This window comes from Gambusia affinis, linkage group LG10 (assembly GCF_019740435.1).
Source record: "Gambusia affinis linkage group LG10, SWU_Gaff_1.0, whole genome shotgun sequence".
In the NCBI taxonomy this organism is placed as follows: domain Eukaryota; kingdom Metazoa; phylum Chordata; class Actinopteri; order Cyprinodontiformes; family Poeciliidae; genus Gambusia; species Gambusia affinis.
This window is the reverse complement of record NC_057877.1, coordinates 3878422-3903998: the sequence shown is the minus strand read 5'-3', so window position 1 is coordinate 3903998 and position 25577 is coordinate 3878422. Positions and strand designations below refer to the sequence as shown.

The window sequence follows — 25577 nt, the reverse complement described above, 5'->3', positions numbered from 1 at the left end:
CATACATTTACTCTTTAAAAAAAAATTATATATATATATTTATATATATATATATATACACAACGACCCTAATACGCCCTCTTATAATAACTTCTTTGCACACCAGACACTTTCCCTCTTAGCAACATGAGAGATGTAATATAACTTTTTCTTGTAAAACCAGAAAGAGATAAACAGTTGTGATTTATTTTTAGTCCTCTTACATGTCTCTGGCTCCATCACTTGCCTGCATGTTGTTTTGATTAAATAAATAATTTTCAAACAAACTAGCGTATGCTCTAGACTTGGCAAGGATACGTTTGCGTCAGCTGCTAACACAAGTCGCCTTTCTGAATTTGGTTTCATTACAAGCTTGTTACAGACTTCAGATATTAGTGGACAAACTGCGGAAGCCGTAGGCGTCATGAGCCACTGTGGGTCTACTCCACATAAAACCATGATGGTGGCTTTTTTTTTTGTTTTGTTCTTTTACTTAGGGACTCGGGGAAAGGCACCAGATTCACTTCAGCATAAACATCGAAAGTGTTAAGACTCGAATGGAAACACACGTATGTGAGAGATGTGCATACAGAATTGATCCTGAGCTCCTGCTACAGCTGCCACCGGCCCGTCTGGACGTCCGGAGGCTGATGAGAAGGAACGCTGCGTCGACTGCCCACAGACTGCACCACTGGAGCTGGACCGGCTCAACGGGTCTCTTAATAAATGTTCGTCTCCCTCCCTTCCCCCACCCATGCCCTCCTCCCCTCGGGGATTTCTCTTCTGGATCCAGAGAAGAGACCGGAATCTTCTGCCTACTGTTCATAACAGTAAAATAATTGTTCGTTGCGTTCCCTACAGGGACAAGATTTCAAACTCCTCGTCCTCCGAATCAAAGAACCGCTCCAGCCTGTCCGAGTCCGAGAAATCTGTGAAAGGAATTTCAGAAAAGAATGAAATACATAATTTACGGTATTTAAAAATGTATCTATATACATAAAGGAATAGAATACAGTTGACTCACCAGGAGTAAGGTTAAAGGTGTCGACGCTGACCATGTGGACGGGCTGGCTGTCTACTAACTCAAACATGGGAAGGCCTCCTTTCTTGCAGGACAACTGGAAGCAATGTCACACAGATGCATCTCAATAAATGGCAAAAATCTAAAAAATTTATGTTTTGGTAAGGTTTATGAGTTATAATCTTAATCTTTGGGCTTTTTATTTGTTATAAGCCACATATATATATATATATATATATATATATTTGTAAATGTCATATTTGCTAAAATTTAACACTTTGAGTGGAGTAGCTTTTCAACAAATAAGCAATTTCAATAAAGTGCATTCTTCTCTACAGTAAGTTTGAAGAAATATAACCCAAAATCTTGCTTTATGAAACAGAGGAATGAGACATACCCTGCGTATGCGCATACACCAGTCGTCAAAATCATCCTCCGTTTTGCAGAAGAAACCCTAAAAACAGGAAAAATTGTTAGTTCCACTCCACATGGAGAGTCTCCTCGTGGCTGAAGATACTAACGCTCCCCCTGCAGTTCCTAGCTGAAGATGCTAACGCTCCCCCTGCAGTTCCTAGCTGAAGATGCTAACGCTCCCCCTGCAGTTCCTAGCTGAAGATGCTAACGCTCCCCCTGCAGTTCCTAGCTGAAGATGCTAACGCTCCCCCTGCGGTCTTACCGCCGCGATGGACGGGTCCAGCTCACAGATGTGCATGCGGCAGGGCGGGTGCTGACAGTGGTACGTGTCATCAGGGACCTGGCCGTCGTCGCACGGCTCCACGGCGGGCTGCGTGGTGTGTGGGTCTAAATAGATGAGCTCCTCCCCTGGAGACAAAGAGACGAGTTCACATCCAAAATGGCCTCTTGAGAAACGGTTTGGAAAAGACGGAAAAATAAATAAATAAAATGTGATGAGTATGAGCTGCTTTTTATTATTGTTATTACAGCTGTGAGAGTTTATTGTACAAACATGAGATCAGACATACCGACATAACCAATGAAGTAATGGGCACTGTTGGGTTTCCCCCCAATAACACCCAGCGACTGAGGCAGCATGAAGCATTGCTGTGAAGAAGACAACAGGGTTGGTCTCACCCCGACTATAGGTGAATTTACCTCAGTGTTTAGCATTGCACTTTTTAAGGAGACTGGAATTCAAAAATCTGAAAGGGTTTCACTCATTTACCAGCTACTAAAAATATATTTAAACTATGTGAATACTTTTTAGGGCAAGAACCTTTCATTCAGGCAGTTTATTGTAAAGCATGCAAGAGTGATTGACAGCGCTAAGACCAGCCTCCTAACTCTGATTGGTTGTTTCTAGTTAGCACCGTGAGAAGGAGCTTGATCTTTTCATAGATTATTTCTTATACCATGCAAAATCATCTGCATTTTCTTTTTCCTGCCACACCTGTAATATAACGGGGAGTACAACTCCTGGCTGTGGAGGTTTCTAACCTTGAGAGTTTCAATGTAGGCCTCATTGATGTCACTCAGGCCCAGCCTGAGAGGGATGAGCAAGACCAGCGGCCTCCACAGAGCCGTCTCCTCCTCAGCCAGGGCACACGCTCCCTCCAGGCAGCCGTTCACCTCCCCCTCTCCTGCCGCTTCACCTGCTAGGTCCAGCCACGGCATGCAAAGACGCTCTGCAGGGAAGATGACAGAAAAAAGACAGAATTCCTCAAATTACATGCTCACTGTACTGCATTCTCAACTCAGAATTAGGCTTTACACAGAAAACAAAATGGAGATCGTCGAGAATGATATGAGCGACAAAGTGAGATTTGGTATAAATATATTGTTTTCATCGCATTTAAAGGTTTTACTCTCCATTAAATACATCCCAAACTGGCTGCCCTTCTGTGTAAACAATCTAAGCAAAGTCCACCGTATTTAAACTGGAGTGCTATTTAAAGAGCCTCCACTGATGAAACACAGAGCTGCAACACACACACACACACACACACACACACACACCCACACAGCTGCACTCACTGATCTCCTCGATGATCACAGTGTTGTCCATCGCCACGTGTACAACTAATCTGCTCCACGTATCAAACACAGCCAGCTTCCTGTAAGAAAAATTAGAGTTTCCAAACTTTGAGCTCCCATTTAACAATGTTGTTATGTCATTCTGTGGCTTTTTGTGTTTTCTTCTTGCACTTGAGCTTGGGAATAAAATAAAGAAACATATAACATTTTTGTAAGAGTGAAGTGAAAATTGCACATTTTTTATGGTACTAATTGTGCAACTGACTAAGAGATATTATCAGATTCTTACTTAAGTTGAAGAGATTATCGTTTAACTCCTTTTAACGCACGTTACTTTGTATGGGTTGGCAAGAGAAGGGAGCCAGTGGCGGAGACCAACGTTGTCCAGGCAACCAGCGATAAAATTACACTTACCCATGATGGACGCAAAAAACAAGCTAGCTACATAGCAGGAGTATATTAGCGGCTAGTTAGTCACTGAACTAGGCCTGTTACAAAACAAATTTTACTGGATGATAAACGGTTCCAGAAATTATTGTCAGAAACAATAATGCTGTCTTGAAACCACTTTCAAGTAATAATATTGGCATATTAATACAAGTCCACCCTTTCAACAACTAGAAACTACATTTTGTACAGAACTCTGAACACTGGAACTGGAAGACATTTAAAAGATAAAAAACAACAAATAAAAAAGAACGGAAAAAAACACACACGCATAAAAAGACACGAATAAAATAGATCATGAAGTCTTTGTAAACAAAATTGCACCTCAAAAAGAATTAATCATCAGAATGGGAATTATGGAGCTCATTTCAACTTATCATGTGATTCTTTATTGCGACAGTGAAGATATCTGCGCATGATTCTAACTTTTGCCTAACAGAAAAGTCACATGAGCAAAAAAAAAAGACAGAAAATATGAGATTGAACCGTTCTGCCATGACAACATTTAAGACGTGTGATTGACATATGGAAGGTCAACTTACCATTTGTTTTTATAACGAATTCAAGACACTTTAAGGACTTAATTTTAGATATATGAATCTAACACCTTCTAAGGACCCCCTGATAAAGACAGGTACCAGTACTCACTTCAGAACCTGGGCGACCGTGTTAGGCCCATACCACTGTCCAATGGGCTTCCCCTCTCCGACACCCATCTGGGCTGCAGCATTCAGGAACAAGGAAAATGATTTGATGAACGCATTCTCGATCTTGTCGGAGGCGTCCGGCCATCGCCACTCACCGATTTGATGGATGGAATAATAGCTGTCTTTTTTGTCGATGAAGGCGTTGAGAATACTGATGTACTCTTCTCTTTGTTTCTGCTCTCTGGCCCATCTCCAGTCTGAAAACAAAAACACCAGTTATCACGTCTCCCTCCCAGCAAGCTCTGCTTGGTACAGTCTTACCAGTCTTATTATTTATTTTACGTTATATTTGAACTTAAAAACGTCACTTAATGAATCATCTGAAAGACAGTTTGTTGCCGTCTATTTTTTACACGTTTGATCAAGAGAGTCAACCTGTTGTTCAGTTTATTATTTTACATTGACTTTTATGCTCATAATTGCACAGACTGAACAAATTAAAGTTGTTTTTACATGTTTGACCAAACTTGTGAAGCTATTGGCGCATTTAGAAGTGCTGTATTGGTGCAGAGTTATCAAATTAATTTGTAACTTAGAACATTTAATGTTTTCCAAAAAAAAGAAAAAAGAAGAAATAACATTTTAAATCAAGTCAGCACTGTTCTTCTGTATTTTATCGGTTTCGGCTGATACTGAACATCAGATATCAGTATCGGATATGGATCGGTGCGTCCCTACACAACAATACACTCTGCTTCCTACTTTCTGTGTGACAATTGTGCCTCACCTCTGCCTAAATGTCTGCACATCAAGGCCTCTCCGAGAATCATCTGGCCGCACCGCAACATGCATCCCCATCCCGTGTCCGACGTTGGCCCGGTGCCTCCTGGAACACAGTCGCCCTCTAGTAGTCAGAAGAAGCATAACTGAGTGGAGATGGAGTTCAACATTCAGCCAACTCACCGATGGGCGGGAAGTTTTTTCTGTACGTGAACCACAGCCGTGACGTGACGTCGGACAGAATGTCGTCTTTCTCTACATTCGAAAAACATAAATAAATACACACTTGCTGGTCTGATTTTAGTGACAGACAAATGATAGGAGGAGCAAACTGCGGACAAAGTTCCACCTGTAAGCGCATTGTATTCTTTCCCCAAGATCCACACGGGCTCCGAGGTCTCGGGAAAATCTTCAAACTCTCCAAAGCGAAGTGTGTCGTATGTCAATGTAGCTACAAACAAACAAGCAAACAAAAAGAAGACGGTTATAATGAAACCGTTAATGTGCTGCATTAGGCTGCTGGACGATAGGAGGCAGGAAGTTAAATGGTGTGTCCATTAGCTTGCCTGATCAGAACCCTGGTAACTTCCAGGATGTTTATTTTTATACAGTAAGCTTTAAGTTAAAAAAACAAAACAAAAACATCTACATCTTTGAATTAATAGGGCTTACATTAAATATGCAGCAACAAACCAGGATGTAGTCCACTGTCAGACTCTCACAATTAATTTCAAATTGAAAACATGTCAGAGTCTAAAGTCAAACACGTTTCTGTATATTGATTTAGCTCCACTTCGCTGATCCAACTGAGGGAGTAAATTCATTAATATGGCTTCATAATTCATGTTTCCATTAATACTAATGACAACAAATGTGAATAGTACATTTAAAATTAGTTTGAAGGTCAAAACCAATCCACAAAAGATAAAAAATTACATACAAGTTGAAGCATATCTGACTTAGTGGACATGTCTACCATTATCTGTGTTTGCAGACTTATCTCAACCTGGAGTGGGCCAAAAGGTCAAAGTTGACTTTGAGTTGGTAGGTCTGACTTAAAGCTACCAACTAGAGGTTTCTTTAAAGTCAAACTGGATTTAGTTTTCATCACCTATTAAACATGTAAAAAAAAAAAAAATAAATAAATAAATGTCTTCATTTTGCTGTTTTGTAAGTTAGTATTTGAAAATGATCAAACCTGACCTCTCAAATGCAAGCTTCCATCAACACATGACTCCTGTGACATCAAGTAAGGCCAACAACCTGATGGATTTCAAATTTCCTGTGTTTTTTTTTTTCACTTTTATTTGAATATCTTAATCCAATTCTTCCTTCGATCATAGAGATACACCGATCCAATATTAATATCTGCATCAGTCCTGATGTGACGTAATGCTTTATTTATTTTACATTACATTCAGAATTCCTCATTACATTTTCTAAACCATTTGAAAAAAAAGGTTTGTTGTAGTTTATTTTTACATGTTTGATCAAGGTAGTCAACATGTTGTTCTTGTCATTTTCACGTTCATTATTATTTATTTTCCATTGGTTGTTCTTCTCCTAATCGTACCGAGTGAACAAATTAAAGTTGTTTTTACATGTTTGACCAAACTTGTGAAACTATTGGTGTAATGTACTGGTTAAGATTTATCAAACCCATTTATCCATCAGTACACTTATGTCTGTGTTTTTTTTTTTTTAAATCATTGAAAATCATTTCAGCTGTTTTTCTGTATCAGATCAGTATCAGGCTGATCCTAAGCATCAGATATCGGTATCGGAAGTGGACAGAAATGGATTGGTGCCCTCCTAGTTAATTTAAAAAATAAAAATCTAAGTTGTGTGATGGATTTTGAGGACATTTAGCGAAGATTTCCCAGATACCGTTAGGAAAGTGATCACCATGCTGACAGGCTCGTGATGAGCCAACAAAGTCATGTCCACCATGCAGTACAGTGTACACCAGGGTACATATATTATACTATATTATATATTGTGAATCAGGTCATTTCAAGCAGAATCGGGCTCTTAAATACAGAAACCAACTGAATGAAAGAGGAAATCAAATCACCTCTAAGATGAGTCATTGGGGGCAAACTCTGCCTTAAACATGTAAGGTGGGATTCAAAGGACACCTTCATTCTTTAAAATCTATGTTATAAACTATGAAAACCTGCTTATCTGCCACAAAGCTTATTGCTGCCTTTCGCGCGATGTCATCAAACTGAAAACTGAGCAGAATTGGCTGGATTCTACAGCAGACTGAAAAAAATCTGTGTATTTCATGAAACCACAGAGGAAAACCATACCTCATCACCCAACCGCACTTTTTTAATGTCAGTGTACATTAAAGAGTACAAACTAGCCATGACTGAACAGTATCTTCAAAGAGGAGACTAAATTTGGTAGCATAGTTTATTAAAAATAAATCATAGCTGTTGACTTGGAAATAAACTCCCATAAAGTTTTGAAGGTGTTTGTGTGTAAAGAACGCGTTATGGAGGTAAAGCAGCTCTATTGGTGGGAGATTCGAGGCTGTCAGCGGTCACAAGAGGAGGAAATGAAACTAGGAGTCAGACTAGCCTTTAGCATTTTTTCTGCTAATTGTAACAAAATACCTGCTGAGACGTTGTCGCATTAACTGAGATGCTCGCCTTGGGCGTAACACGGTGTCTACGTAAGCGGCCAAACAAAAGAAAGTAGAGTAACTTATTAAGAAGGAAACTTTACAACAACACATGACATTGCTACAGTTGACAACAAGGAGTCGTGACTAGAGTTTATAAAGCGACGCAGCAAGCTGTCAACGCGAAGATTTACAGCCAATTTACCAGTGATAGTAGGCTAACGTGAGTTAGCTTTAGTCATCACTTTAGCTGGCTAACGTCACCGAGGCTACAAAGCATTACAGCTCGGCTAGCTTTCCCAGTAATGACATGGCAAAAAGAGAAATATATCCACGTTTATGATGATAATATCGAGAGTACATCTAATGCTAATACGGGCTGTTAGTGAAACAAAAATAACACTAATTTTCTATAAAATATTGCCTACCTGCATCCATCCCGACGATCTTCACCCTATCTTGTTTGTTGTTCTCTGCACTCAGACTTGCTGGACCAATGGGAGGAAAGTACCACTGCGGAATTCCAAAGGAGGCGGGACACTTTCCCCAGCATCCAATAAAAAGCGTCAAGGGCAAATCAGCGTTCTCTGCTGAACACATTGGGGCGTTTAGGGGGAAAAAAGTGGGCGATCGCCCTCTAACGGCCTGAATGTGTAAGTTCAGTCACGGACTCAAGTATGAAGTAAAGAAGTTATTCGTGTGTCATCTGAATGTTGTAACAGTAGCCAACTCTGTGGGAGTCAAGCTGCTAAGATAAATAGACTTTTCCGTCCACAAAAAAGTTATTTTATTGGTCGTTTTCCATAACAATGCTTTTACATGATTAGAAAAGAATATTTTAATGGAATTTTAAGTTGTAGGAAATTAGGACAGGCAGGAAGATGTCTGTTGGCCTAAAGCCCAATGAATTATGATTAAATTGTGAAAACGTTTGTTTTAGGAACAACAAACGCCTCAGAATGTTTTCTTTTTTTCTTTTACTGCATAGCTTTAAAGCGCTCACACTCATTCTTAAGAGAAATTTAGAAACAAATTAACATGCGGCACATATTTTTAGCCTGTGGGAGGAAGCCGGATTACCAGGAGAAAACCCACACAGGGAGGAGAACCTACAAACTCAATGCAGAAAGTCTCCAAGTGGAGATTCGTACCCAAGACCCTGACGGCAATAACAACCATGCTGGTGTATTGCCCAGTGGAGTAGAGTGATAGAGAAATTGAAAATAAAGCTTTTAGCAATGGCAGTGAAAATAACTGTAACCAAATGTTGACAAACACCGTAAAAAAAAAATAATTAAATTGAGAAATTGCATACTTCTCACATTAAAGGAAATATTTCATGGTTTAGGTCAGTTTCCATTTCTTAATGGCAGAATATTACAAGAGATTTCTTACCTGACATGCTCTGAGATTACTATAAACAAAAACAAAACTGATAGGCCAATTCACATCCACGTTAATTAGAGAAACACCTGTGGATGTATCACAGATACCTCGAACTCACTGAGAAATTTGAAAAACTCTGGATCTCTGCAAGTCTGGTGCATCCTGAGCTACATTTTCTAGACAATGTGGGTAAAACAACTATCTACAAGCAAAAAATGTCATTAGAATATCCAAATATTGCAATAATATGGAAGGAGATGAGCGTGATCATGTCTAAAATTTGTGCATCAACCACAGATCTGAAGCTAAAACCAGCTTCTGAAGAGAAATACCTTCTACATCTTTAAAACAGAGCAAACTGATCAGAGGAAAATAGCTGTGTATAAACATTAAAGACAAGTATTAATACAAAATTGTAGTTATTTTTGCATAGTGAAGAGTAAGAAAAATTTGAAATATCCTCATTTCTACATTAAACTGCAGAGAAAAAAAGTCATTTGCAACAAATGTAAAAACTAATTTTATACCATTTATTGCCATTTACAGTTCTGACAAACATTTATTTAATAGGTTGCTTAATGCTACACACAGGAGTGAAATTATTCATGGAATAAAATCTATTTACAGACTGCATGTGTATCATCACTTAACAGCTCTTTTTACAGTGCAGTAACAATAGTGGTAACCATAGAGACGGAGGGAAACCTGCTCGGAAACACCTCACTAGGAACTCATCTTTAATCTTTTTTAAATAATTTCTTTGTTCTTTGATTAATAAAAACAAAAACAAATGAAAAGCAGCAGAAAAATAAGAGCCGTGAGAAAGTAATGTAAAATTTTCAATGTGAGTCAGTGCGTTGCAAAAGTATTGAACCTCCTTGGAATTTCTAACATCTGCTAACCTTACGGTATTTTACTGGGATTACAAGTGGTAGACAAACCCAACGTCATTGATGTTTTTGAAATGGAAGGAAATTTACACATGCTTCATTAACAAAAAAAAAAAAAGTGCTTTGCATTTGTATTCCACCCACTTTTCAAATTCAATCAGTTGCCTTCAAATTTCACCTAATTAGCAAATAGAGCCCACCTTCTGTGTAATTTAATCTCGGCATAAACTCAGCTGACGGCCTCTGATAGAGAGCATTAGTGAAAAAGTATTAAGGAAAACAGCGGCCAAGAATAAAGGTAGCCATTTAAAACATAAACGATATCTGGTTTTGGTGTATCCCCTAAAATGTAAGTAAAATAATTTACACTGCGTTGTTGTGACATAAATAAAATGTGACTCTTAACGGGTTTGAATACTTTTGCAAGGAACTCTTTAGTTTACCTTTGTACTTTGTGGCAAAATAGATTTTTGAACTGCTTTCCCTCAAAATCCTTTCAATGTTTTGAACTTGAAATAATAATCTTCTCCACACTTTTGTTCAAATAAATAAACGTCGTGGTTATTCATGATGTGAAGCATTTACCCTTAATTACCACAAGGTGGCATGCAAGTCCCCCATACAGGAATACATACAGTGCAGCAGCTTGAGAAAGAAACAGTTTTTTCTAAAAAAAATAAAAATAAAAATAGAGTCCCAAAGTGTGATTGTGTAAACTCAATTTAAAAAGCGTGCCCTAACACAAGCAGCGGTAACAATAAATAGACAGGAGACCAGCGGCCAGTCGGCCGAGGCTCAGTGCAAAACAGTGTAAACGTTGGTCCAACAGGCTGGAGGCTCTCGTGGGGCTGGCGGAGTCTTTCACTTCTCTCTGAGAAGGTACAACACCACGGCCTTCAGGTAATGTCCGAACGCAAAGGCAGCAGACGCCAACCAGTGGGGGTACAGGGTGGGGCCGGTGTTCACCACGCACTTCGTGACGTCCGCCTGTAGGGAGACAGAGATCTTAAGAGACGTTTTGGAGGAAGACGTGGACTGAGGCAGGCGGCACAGACAGGATTCACATCAAACACCAGCGAGGAGCATCAGCCGGCTCTGTCAGGATGAAAATAATTTAGAACGAACAAGACGCTGACTTGAAGCAAAATTGTTGCAAAGCTCTGGAAAACTATTCACCCGACATTAGAACCATGAACTTCAGTTTGTTTACTGGAAATTTGCATGTTAGACAACATGACAAGCTTTTCCATGTCATGTCCTTCCAGCCCCACTCCCTACCCCCTAAGAGCATTAACCTCTGACCCAACTTGCAATACCTACATGTAATGCTAAAAAGAAATGCAAACAAGAAACATCAAGGTTTTTAAACAAACTATTCAATAATACATTCACTTAGCATAAAGGCTGCCTCATACTGTCTGATTTTAGATGCCCGAGTTCTGTGGCAAAAAATTGTATTATCAGATAATATCTTATGACTTTACTACCAGAAAATACAACTTTTCATCACAATCCCCTCTTTTTATTATAAGAAAATGTCATATTTTATACTAACATCAATTTTTAATTGATTCCCGCGGTTTTTATGGCTATGGAGCTGATGTACGGTTCCTTTGGTCTTTGTCTTGTCAGAAACTTTTCCATTCCTTGCTGGCTATGCTAGATCGAGGTGCAAAGCAGCTTGATAAATTTGACTGGCAGCCAATCAGAAAATGAGCATCAGAAATAGTTTAGATCTATTATTTTAAATTAGATTTTATAAAAAAGAAGGATTGAAGAAAAAAACAAAAATCATGATGAAAAATGCAAGATTTACAAAAATGAGGGGATTCAGGTTTTTTAATTATTATTTTTGCATTTTTATCCCCCTCATCTTCCCTCCAACGTCTTGAAGCCACCACAGCGCCCCCTGGCGGCCTCCACTTTGAAAAACAGCATGAGACCAAAACAAAGAAAGGGAATGATGCTGTTTGTTCACTAATGTTCTCTTACAAAACTCTGAGACGACAAATGTGTGCCACATTCCACACTTTTCTCTCTTTTTAATGACTTTTCAGTAATGCCCTTCCTAATGTTGGTCTATCACATAATATCTTAATGTCAAAATGTGGAAAAAGTTAAATTCTTACATCTGCTCTGCCAAGGCAGCTTACATAACTAGCTTGACAGAGGGTGACATACCCCAGGCAGCACAGCGCAGCATCAGCCCTGACACTAAACACGTCTCCCTCCGCCTGCCCGCCTCTCTGTGGAAAACTTTTGGGGTCTGGTCTGGCGCTCCGCTCAAAAACACGTCGCTCCCTCTTTTGAGCTTGTGAGGTCAGAGGCACAATACGGCGCTCATCATTTTGTCACACTCCACTTCTCCTGAAAACACCGCAGGCATGCGAGCCGTGGTTCTGAGCAAACAGCCGCCTTTCCAGCAAAAGCAGACAGAGGCACGTTGTCGGTCGCTCTTCGTCCACCGTGTCCAACTGTTGCTAGAACACTGAAACAAACAGGACTATTCCCTCTACCTTATGTTTATCTTAAGAAGGAACTTCTTGTGAATCCACTTTCCCATGAATCAAGATGTACGATGCAAAAGCTAAGATTTATATTTATATCTTTCATTTCCTCTGTCACTTTGTCTGTGTACAGTTTAGCCACAGTTTAAATATTCATAGGTTTTGATCAATCAGCTGCAGATGTTAGGTCATGACAATGAGAATACCCAGAAGCAGCGGAGGAAAGACGAGGTTGGCGGCAGAATGGTTCCATATGGAAACAACATTAAATCAGAATGTAACCAGCAAAACAAAGCTGCTGGTGGTTCAGGACATCCAGGAGATCAGAGTATTAGATCAAATAGAAATTGCTCAACACTAGCAACAGGTGGGTGGGAGTGCAACTGCAAGCACTTTGAGCTGTAGACCTTTTGGGGAATGGCCTTGTGGCAAAAGACCAACAGACAAACCACTTCTTTCCTAAGAAAGACATGAAAGGACAAACACAGACGGGTAGCAGAAGACTGGTGCAAAGTTCTCTGGTACATATAAAAAACAGTCAAAGGAACAGAAAGATCTACAGTATGCAGCCTACATCAGGGTACACTTCCAATAATGAAGGATAGGATCAGAAGTCTTCAGAAAAGAATTTTCTTTCTAAATTCCCGGCATATTTTGGTGATGAACCACACATTGTGTCGAGCTTAAAACAATCCAGATTGCCAAAGACCTTAAGATTAAACATTTTGGATGAGGTGGGTCTGGCTTCGGACCAGAACTTGATCATTGTCAGGTCAGTACAGACAGTAAACACAGCATACCTGGCGCAAATACAGCAAGACTCTTTGGTGTACAAACCATGATGAAGACACAATCTGTCAGGGCTCCTGATGTTAAGCCTGAACAGATTAAATAATTAACCACTTAATATTTTGAATTCTGGTCAATTTTTACTCAGAAATCAGTGTTGACAGATCAAAGCTCTACTAAATTGTGATCGGTGCGTCTCTTGAAATGGGTGAGTGTTTTTCTTACCCATCCTCCTCTTTTCTTCAACCAGGGGGTCAGACTCTTGCGGACAAACTCCCCCATGCAGTCCACGATGGTGTGAACCATGGCTGGATGACCATGGCGCACACAGTCCACTGCCAGGGCTCCCGCCACGGCGTACAAGGAAACCACCTTCCCCCACGTCACTCCTGAGTTGCACACACACCCACACGCACACGCCCACACACACACACACACACACACACACACACGAGTTAGAGCTCAGAGCAAACTGCACTGAATGATCCCTTGAAGATCCACACTCTAATGTGCAAACATGTTGAGTGATGGCGGCCATTTAAGGGTGGAAACTGAAACACGACGTAACAGCTTGAGGGTTCGGCTGAAAGCTAACAGGGGAAGGTAGGGGTCTTTTTGTGGTTTCCCCGCTGTGGTAGAGAGGCAAAAGCATCCTAACAAAGAAATTAATGACAGCATGCGGACAGAAAGTCTCGCTACATTAGACAGCAGATCCTTTTACCAGAGCGGCGTTCACTGTCAAATGGCGCCACGCCATTTACAGTCAAAGCTTCAGACTATTTCTGTGGTGTTTATATATCCAAGACAGCCAAACGGAGCCACAGCTCTATCCACAGTCTGTCCCTGCTGTCTCCAAAAGCTCCTAAAACCAGATCGAGTTTCTCTTTATTGGTGGGATCTGGACTTTCTAACACTGGTTGACATCTGGAGAGTTTCTTCAAAACTCTCCAGAGTTGATTTTTAATATTGTTTTTCAAGCTAACAGATACTGTTGTGCCTCACTTGTGAGGCACAACGTCTTATTTAACGTGACAGATCATATTTACGTTTCACAATATCTTTTTTTTCTTCCCTTTTGCAATAAATTTTTTGTGTGTGTTGCAGACTTTTACTGAAGTGGTTGTCTTCTACACGTCTTTATCAGTTCCTCACATCTTTGTGGGAGAATTTCGACCTGAACTTCCTTTAAACGTTGCTTCAGTTTATTGAGGTTTGTGGGCATTTCTTCCTGTGCAGCTCTCTTAAGTTCTCAGTACAACATTGCTGACATTGTTCATTAGCTGCTGTGTTTGGGACTATTATCATTCTGCTGGAGGACACAGTTTAGGCTAAGCTTAAGCTAAAAGACAAACAACCTCACATTTGACTCTAGAAAACCTAGATGGGAATCATCAACTCAGTTGTTGTAAAGGTGCACAGATCATGTGGCTGCGAGACGAGCCGTCTTGTTCCATAGCTTGGTTTGAGTTGTTTGTAACAAAACTGCATTATGGTTTCTGCATTGTGGCAAAAATATCTTCATACTGATCTGGTCTGTCAAAATGGCCTAAGTTCTGGTGTTGTGTTCCTTTCAGAAAGAAAATAACTTCTCTAACATTACTACTGATGTCTTTCCTGCTTGGGAGTTTAGCAATTTATGGGTTTAAAAGGAGTTTGTGCGACACATGATCATCTCTAATCTCGAATGCTAAAAATGTGGATCGGATCAACACAAGAGTACTTGTGTGCTAAAAAAAACAACAATTTTTAAAAACTTTATTACAAAAGTTTGGAGAATCTGTTTCCCGCCCAACAATAAACATGAAATATGAACAAATAAAGGTATTATTCTGTAGGAAAGGAACATGTAAATCATTGTACATCCAAAACATCAAAAGGTTTTCACATTTTCCTTGTTTAAAAGGAAGTCATCCAGTTTACTTCTTTACTTTAGACTCCATTGAAGAAAACTGAATAATTTAGTGTATTCTCAGCTATAAAAACATGATTCCTAATATAGACAGAAACGGTTTTACTCTGCGTTCTAGTTGTATTTGGAAGTGGGAAATTCGGACTGGGAAGTCGGAAAAAAATCAACTGGAACCAGGAGCAACTCTAACTGCTCCCAGTTACGACTTGTAAAATGGACTTCGTCTTTCAATATGGCCGCTCCCAGCATCAACAGTATTAAACTTTGGTGGAAACATGTTTATATATTGCATATGTAACAGTGCATTTAAAATCAATGTTACATGTAGCACCTGTGATTCTAAATTCAACAAATTAAAAGTCGTGTTTGGTTACTGAAAGTAAAGCTTAAAATGATGTATGTTAGAGATACTGCTAACAATGTTTAGCAGTATCTAAACGTCAACATGGCGTTTTATAGTCGCCATGTTGACTATAAAACGCAGTTTTATAGTCAAGATGGTTAGCTCCGAGTTCCCACTTCACTGGAACGCAGCGCTGCAGAGCAAGTACGCATTTGGCAGCTCCTCTAGCTAGCTCCTCATGTACTTCAGCGTGGCGCTTACCAGCTAAATGCTAACGCTTACAAGTGGCACCATTTCATTTGTTTATTTCATTGATTTCTTTATGGTCCAGATCAATGAGAGTGAAGCTAATACTGAAAATGGCTTTTTAGGGTCAAAACATCGAGGAAGGGTGCTTATAGCGGTGCAGATATCTCTGAGTCAAGCTCACAGGATACAGACAGGAACTAAGAGGGAGGGATTTGGCAAGTTTCATGAAGGATTCCCCCCCTCACCGCTCCCAGATAGTCTAACTGTTTTTTTTTTTATCTCTGCTCAACAAAGCGCAGCGTGACGTTTGAGACCAAACTCTCGCGGATGAGGCATTTGCGGTCATGATCTCCAGCTGCTCAGGACTTCCTCTCGACACAGTGACTCGTCTGAGCCCATTTGCTGCACGTTCACTGTGCGTTTATGGAAGGACTGGGCCATCAATAATGCACTGAATGGAATTCGATAATCACTTTTCCTAACCATTAGAGCATTCTTGAATAAATACAGCTAATCTCAAATTGGACCAGACTAACCTGATCCAGTCCAGATAACCTTTGCAGCTCATCTCTTTGTTATACTCCCGGAGGAAAAGAAGCCAGCTGAGACTCATGCCTGAGCTTCTGGAGTGGGGTCCAAACTGTCTGTAACAATCACAGCGTCTGACAGCGTTTTACCCTAATATGGGCCGAAGGTTTTCCACTAAAATTCCTTTCCTGGCAGGGGATAAAAGAGAGAGAGAGGGAGGGCCGGGTCGCCAAAATTCCTCTAAATAACAGGGAATCCTGGGTTCAGATGGAAAGTAATGCTCCAGCTTTCAAGTGGGTTTTGTTTTACTCAGTGAAAGTTGTGAATTCGTTTTACAACTACTCAAAAATACACAATAAGAGAAGCAGAAAGAGTTCCCCATTTGCTTGGTATCTTCATTGTGTTTGCCTGAAACTCTGAGCTTCCTCCTTCCAAAAGGATCTTCTCGAAATAGAGTGACATTTCTTCACCATTACTGCTTTGAGACCCGCCTGCAGGCGAATTTCAGTGCGACTTATTGCGATTTTGTGACAAGCGAACACAAAATGATGTACAATAGAGAGGCGGACGTGAAAAAAGATGCATGGTTTGAAAAATGTGGCATGGCTCCATATTCATCCACCCAAAGTGAAAACTTTGTAGAACCAGCTGTGTTCTATATTCACACCTGCAGATATGTTAAACAGATCTTATAGCTTAATTTGAACTTTTATTTTTTAGGGATGCACTGATTCAATAATTTGGGCCGATATCAGTGTCCGATACCAATACAGCTGTTATGGCCGATAACCAATATCGACCATAAATACATTCACAAATATGAACACGGTCATTAATATTAAACCAGTTTTACTGATCGGACCAATACTAGTCTGTTTAAAAAATAACTAAAATCTGCCGATACCGATATGTCATGCATCCCTATTTATTTTTTGCTCATTATTTTTTTGCTAAATAACTATCGGAGTCAAACTGCATGGAGAGCTGGTCATCAGTATTAAAGTCATACTGCCATTTCTCAATTGAATTTTAGGGTTGGAAGTAGGACATCCTAACAAGACATAATCCTTTGGCTCCACAATTATGCACTACTTTAAGTTGGTCTATTGTATAAAATCCCAGTAAAACTCACTGTGCGGCAAAAGGAAGACCCACCTGTTGAGAAGACGTCCGCAGCGACAGCCATGAAGGCGTCGGACACCACGCCCTCCACCGCCACAGTGATGTTCAGCTGCTTGGCCACGTTGCGGTAAACGTTGGGACGGAGGTACTCCAACTCGTCACCTGGTCGGAACAGAGCAACCGGAATTCAGTCGGTCCATCCTCTCACCGCCTAACACACAGGTAAGGTTGGATTTCACAACATATGTAGATTAGTTTTTAAAACGTTCACTAAAGCAAAGAAACTACTGGAGCTGAACAACTAGCATGAGCAAATGCAATGGTGGTCAAGTGGCTTTTGATATATATCCATATATATAAATAAATTCTGCAGCATTTGAGTTGCGGCTCTAATGGCTATTGCTAAAACCTTCCAATCTGTTTTTTGTGGGAATATTTGTGGTTTGTAATATGAGGGAAAGTGAAACTGTGCTAAAAAATTTTTAATGGATTTCTTTTTTTTGGTCCCAGTTTCAATACCCTTTTTTTCAGTTTTGAAACCTCTTTCAGTTTAATTTTTTCCTTTTGAACAAACTTTATGAGCCCAATTTAGCTCCGTAGAAATGACTCTGTCACAGACCCGCGTCACCGATCTGTTTGATTTTTATACCAACTCAGTTTGGTATAAAACGTAGCCATTGCTGTTTGTCCTGACCCTCTTCGCGAACAGCATCATTTTATTGATGCCAAATTTTCCTGAAGTCGATGGGATTTCTTCACCTCACAGAAAACAAATGAACACCATTACAGGAGGAATTTAGCTAAAAACAGGTGAATAAAGTGGAAAAACACATCAGTCATCCAGTCTACCTGCTTAAAAGGCAGATTCAGGTGAAGGACTGACTCTAAGACATCACAGCAGCTTCAGGATGAGTCACCTGGACCGTCTGAATGATCAGGTGGGCAGTGGTCACAGAGCATGTGAACGACCACGGAAGGATGCCGGGACGCAGCTCGGTTAATTATCGACTTTAAAACGCGGCGAATCCATGTGGATTTTCTTGCCATGTATCGGTTCACCGTGTTACTTATCCTGCTGAGAGGCCGAGATTACAGGTTTACTGTGAACATCAGAGTACCGCTCTGATGTTCACAGATCATCTCCAACGTTTATACTATAAGCAGAAAAGTGAAGATTTTTAAAGAAGGTTGAAGTTTTCTATCAAAATCTGAGTGCAAGTTCCCAGCACTAAACATAACACACATGCAAACACACACGCAAACACACACGCAAACACACACGCAAACACACACGCAAACACACACACACGACCGCGCACACACGACTTCAAGTGAATTTCCTGTACTCAAACGGAGGTGGAGTCATAACCACAAAACGTAAAGCAATACCTTAACAACCTGGTCTACCGTGTTTTCTTTCTGCATTGGGAAATTACTTCTGAAGAGAAAGGATTTCATAATCCCGTACGTCAAGAGAGAGATTTCCCTGAAGGGGTTTCACTGGAAACTCAACGAGTTCCTTCCAGGCCTCTGAAATGCGACTCGAACACAAACTGGATTCCACTTGACCTTATTCACCAGACCTGCCTACGTCGACGTCGGCTTTTTTTGTTCATTCTTTGAAAAGGGGAACACAACATGAACGATTAGTATTAAAAAAGAAACTACCAAACATTGTAATCTGCGTTTTGTCTCCATTATCTAACTAATAAAAATGTGGGATATGTTACCCGATGCTCAAAATAACTCATCTAATTGTCATCTAAATAGACAGGCTTCACCATCGTCTCTTTCACTAACAGAGATAATAAGCTTTAAACATTCCCAATCCAAGAAATGACAGTTGAAAAGACGCAGATCAGTGTACAGGTCTAAGGCAGGAAAAAAAAAACCATCACCAGCAACCAAGATGCAGCTTTAATCCACTGGAATATATTCACATCCAAACCATGCCTGGTGCTGTGTGGCTGAGTTGAGGCTCATAGATCCCCTCCACATTCCCTCTTATTGAACTACAGTCAAATAAAGGTCAGAAACAACCATTTTTAAAAGATCTACTTATTCATCTGTGGCAATTTTTAGCTTTAATTAACTTAAACTGGATTTCATTTTAGAACAATTAGTGTAAATTTAGGGGAATTCATTACAAGTCCCTGGTCTTGTGACTTTTGTCTCTCTGGTCCAAAAGTGTCCGTGGTGAAAACATGTGAGCTCCACCTGGCGCCTCCAGCAACCCAACAAACCATCGGTGTGGAGGGGGAAAGCGTTTTGTTTTGTTTTTTGGCAGGTGAGATGAGGTCAGACAGAGGACCAATCAGGGAGCTCGAATTTTACACCGGTGAGGACATAAATGATTTGTTGCCTTTATTCATTAATCCAGGCAACATTTCTTATCTCTGCACATCAGAAAACTGAATCCTATTCTACCTCGGAGCTCCTCCTGCTGTGTTTCAGTCAGCCTTTTCTTATGTCACATCTTTGGAACAAATTGCCAAACGCAAGGATCTCTGGAAATATGGCGAAACAGAAGCTCCTCCAATCGGGTTTGTTCACACAAGGCAGGCTAAAAATAATTAAGCTTTTGTGCGTTTAGGTGTGGTTGTTCTATTTGACTATTTGTATTCAAAGTCGTGTTTTGGATTGCTGCATGATGAATTTTAATATTAATGTTTCGGAAAGAAGCATTTGTAGCTTGAGCCTGATACTCATTCAGTGATTAATTTGTGTTGTACATTGTTAAATGTTTTTAAAAATAAATCAACACATGGAGTAAGGGGTGGAGCTAAGGAGAATGGCCTCATAACTATTACTGAAGGAGGAGATTTTTTTTTTTTTAGGTAAATATCTCAGACAAATGTAAATGTTCTGTCAGGTAGCATGTGTTACATTCAAATATAACTTTAAAGTGGCAGTTGTTCATTATTCTTTGAAGACGTTCTGGCTTCTGGTGAATTAAAACAACCTATTTGCTAATAAATAGGCAAAGCATTATCAAAGAATAAAATCCTTTAGATTTATTTATATTTTACTAGTGAGGCACATTTGGCACGATATTTTTATTCTTTCTTATAGTGTGCTGCTGACATTAACATATAATAATAACTGCATAAACATGACAATATACATTTATGGAAGGACACGATATACAAACACGGGATTCAGCTTTGTTGGCTATCTTTTCTTCTAATCCCTCTTTTCCAGACAACTGAGATTAGATTTAATCTTTTTCCTCTTGCTTTTTCTTCCACACCTCTTTTTAGAGTTTTAATATACTTTTCTTCCAGAATGAAAGATTGTTGTGAAAAGTTTTCCTAAGCAACTCGGTAACTCCCCCCCACCACACACCTTTAATTTTTATAGCATAAGTGCAATGTACCATGTTAATTCCAGTTCCATCAGCTGGATTTCTGGAGAGGATCCCAGAAGGATCCCGACCCAAACTCGCATGACTGACTCACCCAGCCACTGAACCACCAGGGAGACCTCCGCCAGCTTTCCTCCCGACGCCGCCACTCCCTGCTCAGGTCTGGACCAGCCGATCCCGGCGTGGTTCAGCCTGGAGTGGATGTAGTCCCTGCACAGCGCTTTAGCCTGGGACACCAGCTCCTTGTCGGTGGGCGACCGGTCGAACACCTCGGCCGCAAACACGGAGGAGCGCCGCAGCATCTCCATGTACCCGAGAATCGCAGCAGCCGCAGCCGCTCCCTGCGCGGCTTCACCAGATCGACGTCCCCCCCGCTCTCAACCTCCACCGCACCGCGGTTCTCCTGCTGCTATTATCTGATACAGACTTGCGGAGATTATCCTGCAGAACAAACACACGGATTAGGTTGTGGGTTGATAGCCTGGATAAAGCTCAGAGCTACAGTCCCAGCCAATCAAAGTTTACAGAGGGGATAATAAATGATCAAGAGCTGGAAAAAGAAAGAAACAGCAGGAAAAAGTTCCGAATGAATCAATGAAGGTGTTTTAATATTAAAACAAGCTGCACTTGCCTAAAAATAAAAACATAAAAAACGGAGTCCAACGATGTTATGCAAAGAATAATGAGAAATAATTTTTTAAAAATCTCGTAACGGAGCAGAGTAGTGAATCTAATAACGGAGTTTTTGTTTTTGTTGTTTTTAAGCTGGGGGAGCTGGAGTCAGTCTGAGACAAAAAAAGAAAAAAAAATGCTCCCCTGTTCGCAGACTGACGGGCTTTCCTTCTAAGGGCACTTATTGTAGAGTCCAAAGGCGGAGATAAGCAGCAACTATAAGCCCCGCCCATCGGCACCTCCACACACGCACACACACTCTCAGAAAAAATCTTTAATCATTAACAAGCTTTATGACAGGTGGAGGCCACACTGATTGTTAGTTTCCCTTTTTGCTTAATAAGAGGTAAAGCTTCTGCTTACCTGATTATGGCCTCTAATGAATTTTCTCCTCCATTTTGTTGCATAGTGGTTTTTTCAGAATCCTCGACTGCATGGGTTGCAAAACGTGTCAATCTCACGTTGCCGTTTCTGGAGCTCCACCTGGGTCCGTATCACAACAGTTAGCCACTTTATCCCAGTTTTATTGGATTTCACATGAAGCGCTGTATCTTATCTTCACTGACCTAATTATCCAAGTGCCAAGACTTAGCTGACTAACGATTTCTGGCTGCAGCATGCCTTATAAACTTAACTGTTAAACTGAAGCCCCTAAATTTGAGTAAAAAGTTAATATACAATTCAAGTAAGCAAAGGCATTGTCACAAACAAATGTGCACATCTGAAGTCGGACCACCGAACAAGACCCAACTAATGAGGTTTCGTGCGGCCTCCTCGTTTGGAAGGAAAACACGCTCCAGTCTGGCCGCGATTACATCCACACCCTCTTCACGCCCCAGCAGAAACCTGTTGGAGCAGATCTCCCTGGCAGCCAGGCAGGCAGCTCTGGTGCTTCTGGGGGAAAGCCACTTCCTCCTGCTAGCCGCTGTCAGGACATGCCAGAGGAATGCCCTGCTTTGTTTACGAGTGGCTGACATCAGTTGCGTAGCAGCCCTGACAATCCTGGAGAGGCAAAGTTCAACCGTAACTGGAAGATTATTCACAGAAGAATATTATACAGCAGTGAAGGGTCTCTAAAAAGGGTACATGACCCCCCGGCTCCCCGCTACTATGTAATAAAATTAGACCTCTATGAACCATCTGAAAACATTACCCAGCATGCATTATGACATTCATCTTGTAACTGAAAAGCAAGTAACTACAGGAGGGAACTACAATCTAGAGCGAATGTTGTGGAACTGGCTTCTGGACTTGTGCTAATCCTGATGCTAATGTTAGCAGAAAAGTTACGAATCAAAGGGATTCAACTTATCTGTCAAGTTCCACAGTATTGTACTGAATACAGACCGCGCCATAGCAAAGGTAGTCACCAAAGTTCAACTTGACATTTCTCAAAAAAAAAAAAAAAAATCATAAGAGGTGATGCTGAAACGTCTTCAAGATGCTGAGAGCATCACTGACGGAGCTGCAAGAGAATCCAACTGGTTGCGTTCTGCATGTGGCTAACGCAATTCAGAAATATTCTGTCCCAATGCTACAAGGGTGATTGACAGCACTAAGACCCTCCTCCAGGCTCTGATTGGTTGTTTTTCTTCAGGAAGCAATGGTGATTCAGGGAGGAGGTGGTTCAGAGATGATCTGTCTCATAACATACAGACACAACATGGTAATTGTTTTAGCAAATATGTAAGAAAACATTTTTAAAAAAATAAGTTACATACTGCAGCTTTAAGACAAAAAAAAAACAAAGAACAAAAAAAATCAACTCAAGAATCAGTCAAATTCAGTTTTATTTGTTACGTTTTCAGTGGAATAACATGAAGTCTACACGAGGGCATTCAGAAACACGGCTGACGACAATAAATAGGTGAGACATAGGTGTTGGTTACCTGGGCAACAGGTTCATACACATGCAGAAATGGGTAGCGGGCAGGAGATGGCCTCTGTCACATTCTTCTGAGGCCCCAGAGGCGGAGGTGTAAGAGTACATGGATAGTACCTCCCCTCCTCACACACACACAAACACACACTCACATACACACAGAGGGTATAAAGATTCCAGTCTTCACAGAAAATATATAAACCAAACAATACCATTATTCCTCTTACCAAACTAAATCAGCTGTTCAGTCAGTCATACCTCATCAACTCCTGTTTATCTAAAACAGCTTGATAAGAGGAGCTCAACATGTTCTTCTGCTTCATTAGAGGGAAAACCTTCACACTTAGATAACTCTGCTCAGTATGCTGCTGAGATGTTATCCCTATGTAAACTAAAACAGGATAGATTTCATTAGTCGATAGCTGGGAGAGAAATATAGCACCAAATTGACAATAATGCAGCTTAATCTGAGGCATAAAGCAGAACATCTACCCTGTAAACAACTGAAACTCTGTTATTCTGTTAAGAAACAGACACACTGAATCCATCCTCCTATTTCCAGCAATATTAGTTGCACAGTCTGAGTCAGCAGAGCAGCAACCTCCAAACCTCTCGTCCCCGACGACCAACTGTTCGACATGACTGTGACTTTCTCAACCACGTCTCGGCTCACCCTGAAATACAACGCAGGGCACATCCCAGCTGTACCTTCATGTCCCACATGCCGCGCTTCATCCGCATCCCAAACATGTACCAAGTGAAGCTTCAGTCGTCATGCGTGATGACCTTTTCAAAAGCGGAAAACTTAAGCCCTTTAAAATGTGGCTGGTCCCATAAAACTGGATTTACTTTCAGTTTGTGTAAAAAAAAAAATCAAACTGGGTACTACACATGCAAAAAAAAAGGGGGGAGGGTCACAAAAATAGATCATAATGTACACACCTCCCTTTCATTATATCCCTTATACTGAGATGTTTGTTATTATTTATATACCTAAAAGGAAAACAAAAATGCACACATTTTAGAAAGAAGCTGAAAACATAAACACGCAATCTGGCAGTATCTTTCAGTCTCCAGTTGTTATTCTTCAAAAACCAAACTTAGAAATAACAAATGTGATTTTTCCCAGAGGCCCAGCCTCAGGATGCATAATGCTTCATTTAGCTTCCATTGATCTCCACAGCACCACCTTTAGGTATGAGCAGGCTCATCCGGCCCGTGGTGCTCGCCGCACTCTTGATCACCTCCATCCATCTGGAAAAACAAAGACAAACAAACAAACAAAAAAGGAACACAGACATATTTCATTTATACTACTACTGAAGTTGGGAAAACAGTGCAAAAGTATTCACATCCATTTAGTCTCGGAAGGTTTAAACGACTCAAGGTTATGAGTTTTTAAGACAATTATGAATGAAATTTAAGCAATTTTGCATCAACAAAACGTAGAGGCAAGATTTCTTTTGCACAGAATGCACCTAGCATCGTACAGATTTGCTATGGCAAAGACTAATGTCATCCAGCCAATTGCTGATAAATTAACTTACCCATGATAGTCGCTAAAAAGTTAGCTATGTAACTAGCAAGGGTTTATTAGCAGCTATATGGAGGTAGCCTCAACCGCCTGAAGTCACAAAACAAAGCTGTCTCCATGTGACTCAAACTTTTACTGATAGGAAAGTTTAACGAGAAAAATAAACTATAAGATTAAATAGTCCAGTCTTTGGGCGCAGAATGAATGAATGAATTTAAGACATCTTAAGGCCTTAATTTTAGATGCATGGATTTAAGACTTTTTGAGGATATGCAGATACCCCAATTTAACTGGGAGTTTTCAACCCAGATGTTTTCTTAGGCTTCTTTGTTTTGATTTGTCATAAAATACAAGCAAAAGGCGTTATTGTTGTGGTTGTAACTGTAAATATGTCTGATGTAAAAGAACCAGGCGACGAACCTCTCAAAGGTGTACTCGCTCTCAGCTCTGAAGAAGTAAACGTGCGACTTGAACTGCAGCTTGAAGACGTACTCCTTGTGAATGCTGTCCGACTCGTCGGGGGTGCTGACCGTGTAGCCGAGCAGCGGCAGGCTGGCCAGGGGGAAGTCGTCCTGCGGCAAAGATAAAAGCAGTTTTTTTGTTGTTTTTTTTTATTTGTTTGTCTGGTTTCATGTTCCTGGAGCAGCACATGGAGAATCGGCGGACGTTCCGCCCCACCTGGTGGGTCTTGTAGAAGAACAAGCAGAAGTTGGTGAAGACGACCCAGAGTTTCTGCCAGCCGTTGCTGTTCTTAAACTTCCTCAGCAGGTAGCCTGACAGCTGGTTCTAACACACAGAGAAACAGAAGGATGTTCAAACGCTGGCAGATGGATTTGTGGCTTAAAATACATTTACAGATCTGTGTCTCTTAGGGTGATGAACGGGTTTTACTGCATGCTGTGACTTT

General features: G+C 40.6%; 3 protein-coding genes across 9 annotated transcripts in view; all 3 read right to left on the bottom strand.

The window, feature by feature from the left end:
- Positions 1-164: 164 nt before the first annotated feature.
- On the bottom strand, positions 165-8027 carry atg4b (autophagy related 4B, cysteine peptidase). Its single transcript, XM_044128615.1, has 13 exons — positions 7924-8027; positions 5216-5317; positions 5050-5121; positions 4874-4972; positions 4242-4343; positions 4088-4160; positions 2993-3072; positions 2456-2643; positions 1984-2062; positions 1677-1822; positions 1398-1454; positions 1004-1097; positions 165-908 (listed from the first exon to the last, which is right to left on the bottom strand). Exons 1-13 carry the CDS (start codon positions 7931-7933, stop codon positions 835-837), a joined length of 1176 nt encoding a protein of 391 aa, XP_043984550.1. The 5' UTR covers positions 7934-8027; the 3' UTR covers positions 165-834.
- Positions 8028-9390: 1363 nt separating this feature from the next.
- Positions 9391-22353, bottom strand: boka (BCL2 family apoptosis regulator BOK a). 5 transcript variants are annotated; one of them, XM_044128604.1, is made up of 6 exons: positions 21821-22353; positions 21618-21737; positions 20677-21023; positions 17252-17380; positions 13293-13456; positions 9391-10758 (listed from the first exon to the last, which is right to left on the bottom strand). In XM_044128604.1, the coding sequence occupies exons 3-6, from the start codon at positions 20888-20890 to the stop codon at positions 10633-10635; spliced, it is 633 nt and encodes a 210-aa protein (XP_043984539.1). In that variant the 5' UTR covers positions 20891-21023; positions 21618-21737; positions 21821-22353; the 3' UTR covers positions 9391-10632. The 5 variants fall into 5 exon arrangements, with proteins under 5 accessions (XP_043984539.1, XP_043984541.1, XP_043984542.1 ...); XM_044128606.1 differs by having other exon boundaries at positions 21618-21905; positions 22006-22353; XM_044128607.1 differs by having other exon boundaries at positions 22006-22353.
- A 673-nt stretch (positions 22354-23026) lies between these two features.
- Positions 23027-25577, bottom strand: part of farp2 (FERM, RhoGEF and pleckstrin domain protein 2) — a 36280-nt gene continuing 33729 nt past the window's right edge. For all 3 annotated transcript variants that reach the window (XM_044128601.1, XM_044128600.1, XM_044128602.1), the window contains exons 25-27: positions 25349-25456; positions 25091-25242; positions 23027-24390 (exon numbers count right to left, since the gene is read on the bottom strand). In XM_044128601.1, coding sequence (XP_043984536.1) covers positions 24297-24390; positions 25091-25242; positions 25349-25456 — 354 coding nt within the window. In that variant the 3' untranslated portion in view covers positions 23027-24296. The remainder of the gene's footprint in view (positions 24391-25090; positions 25243-25348; positions 25457-25577) is intronic.

What these genes read in the sequence shown, in the direction of transcription:
- atg4b (XM_044128615.1), bottom strand. An exon ending in ACGGTCGCCCAGGTTCTGAA is followed by an intron (nt 3,073 to 4,087) that starts GTGAGTACTGGT and finishes TTTTTCTTACAG; the next exon opens with GAAGCTGGCTGTGTTTGATA. An exon ending in TTACTTCATTGGTTATGTCG is followed by an intron (nt 1,823 to 1,983) that starts GTATGTCTGATC and finishes CTTTGTCTCCAG; the next exon opens with GGGAGGAGCTCATCTATTTA.
- boka (XM_044128604.1), bottom strand. Translation starts at nt 20,890, where the DNA reads ATGGAGATGCTGCGGCGCTCCTCCGTGTTTGCGGCCGAGGTGTTCGAC. An exon ending in CCTGGTGGTTCAGTGGCTGG is followed by an intron (nt 17,381 to 20,676) that starts GTGAGTCAGTCA and finishes TGTTCCGACCAG; the next exon opens with GTGACGAGTTGGAGTACCTC. An exon ending in TGCGGACGTCTTCTCAACAG is followed by an intron (nt 13,457 to 17,251) that starts GTGGGTCTTCCT and finishes TGTGCAACTCAG; the next exon opens with GAGTGACGTGGGGGAAGGTG.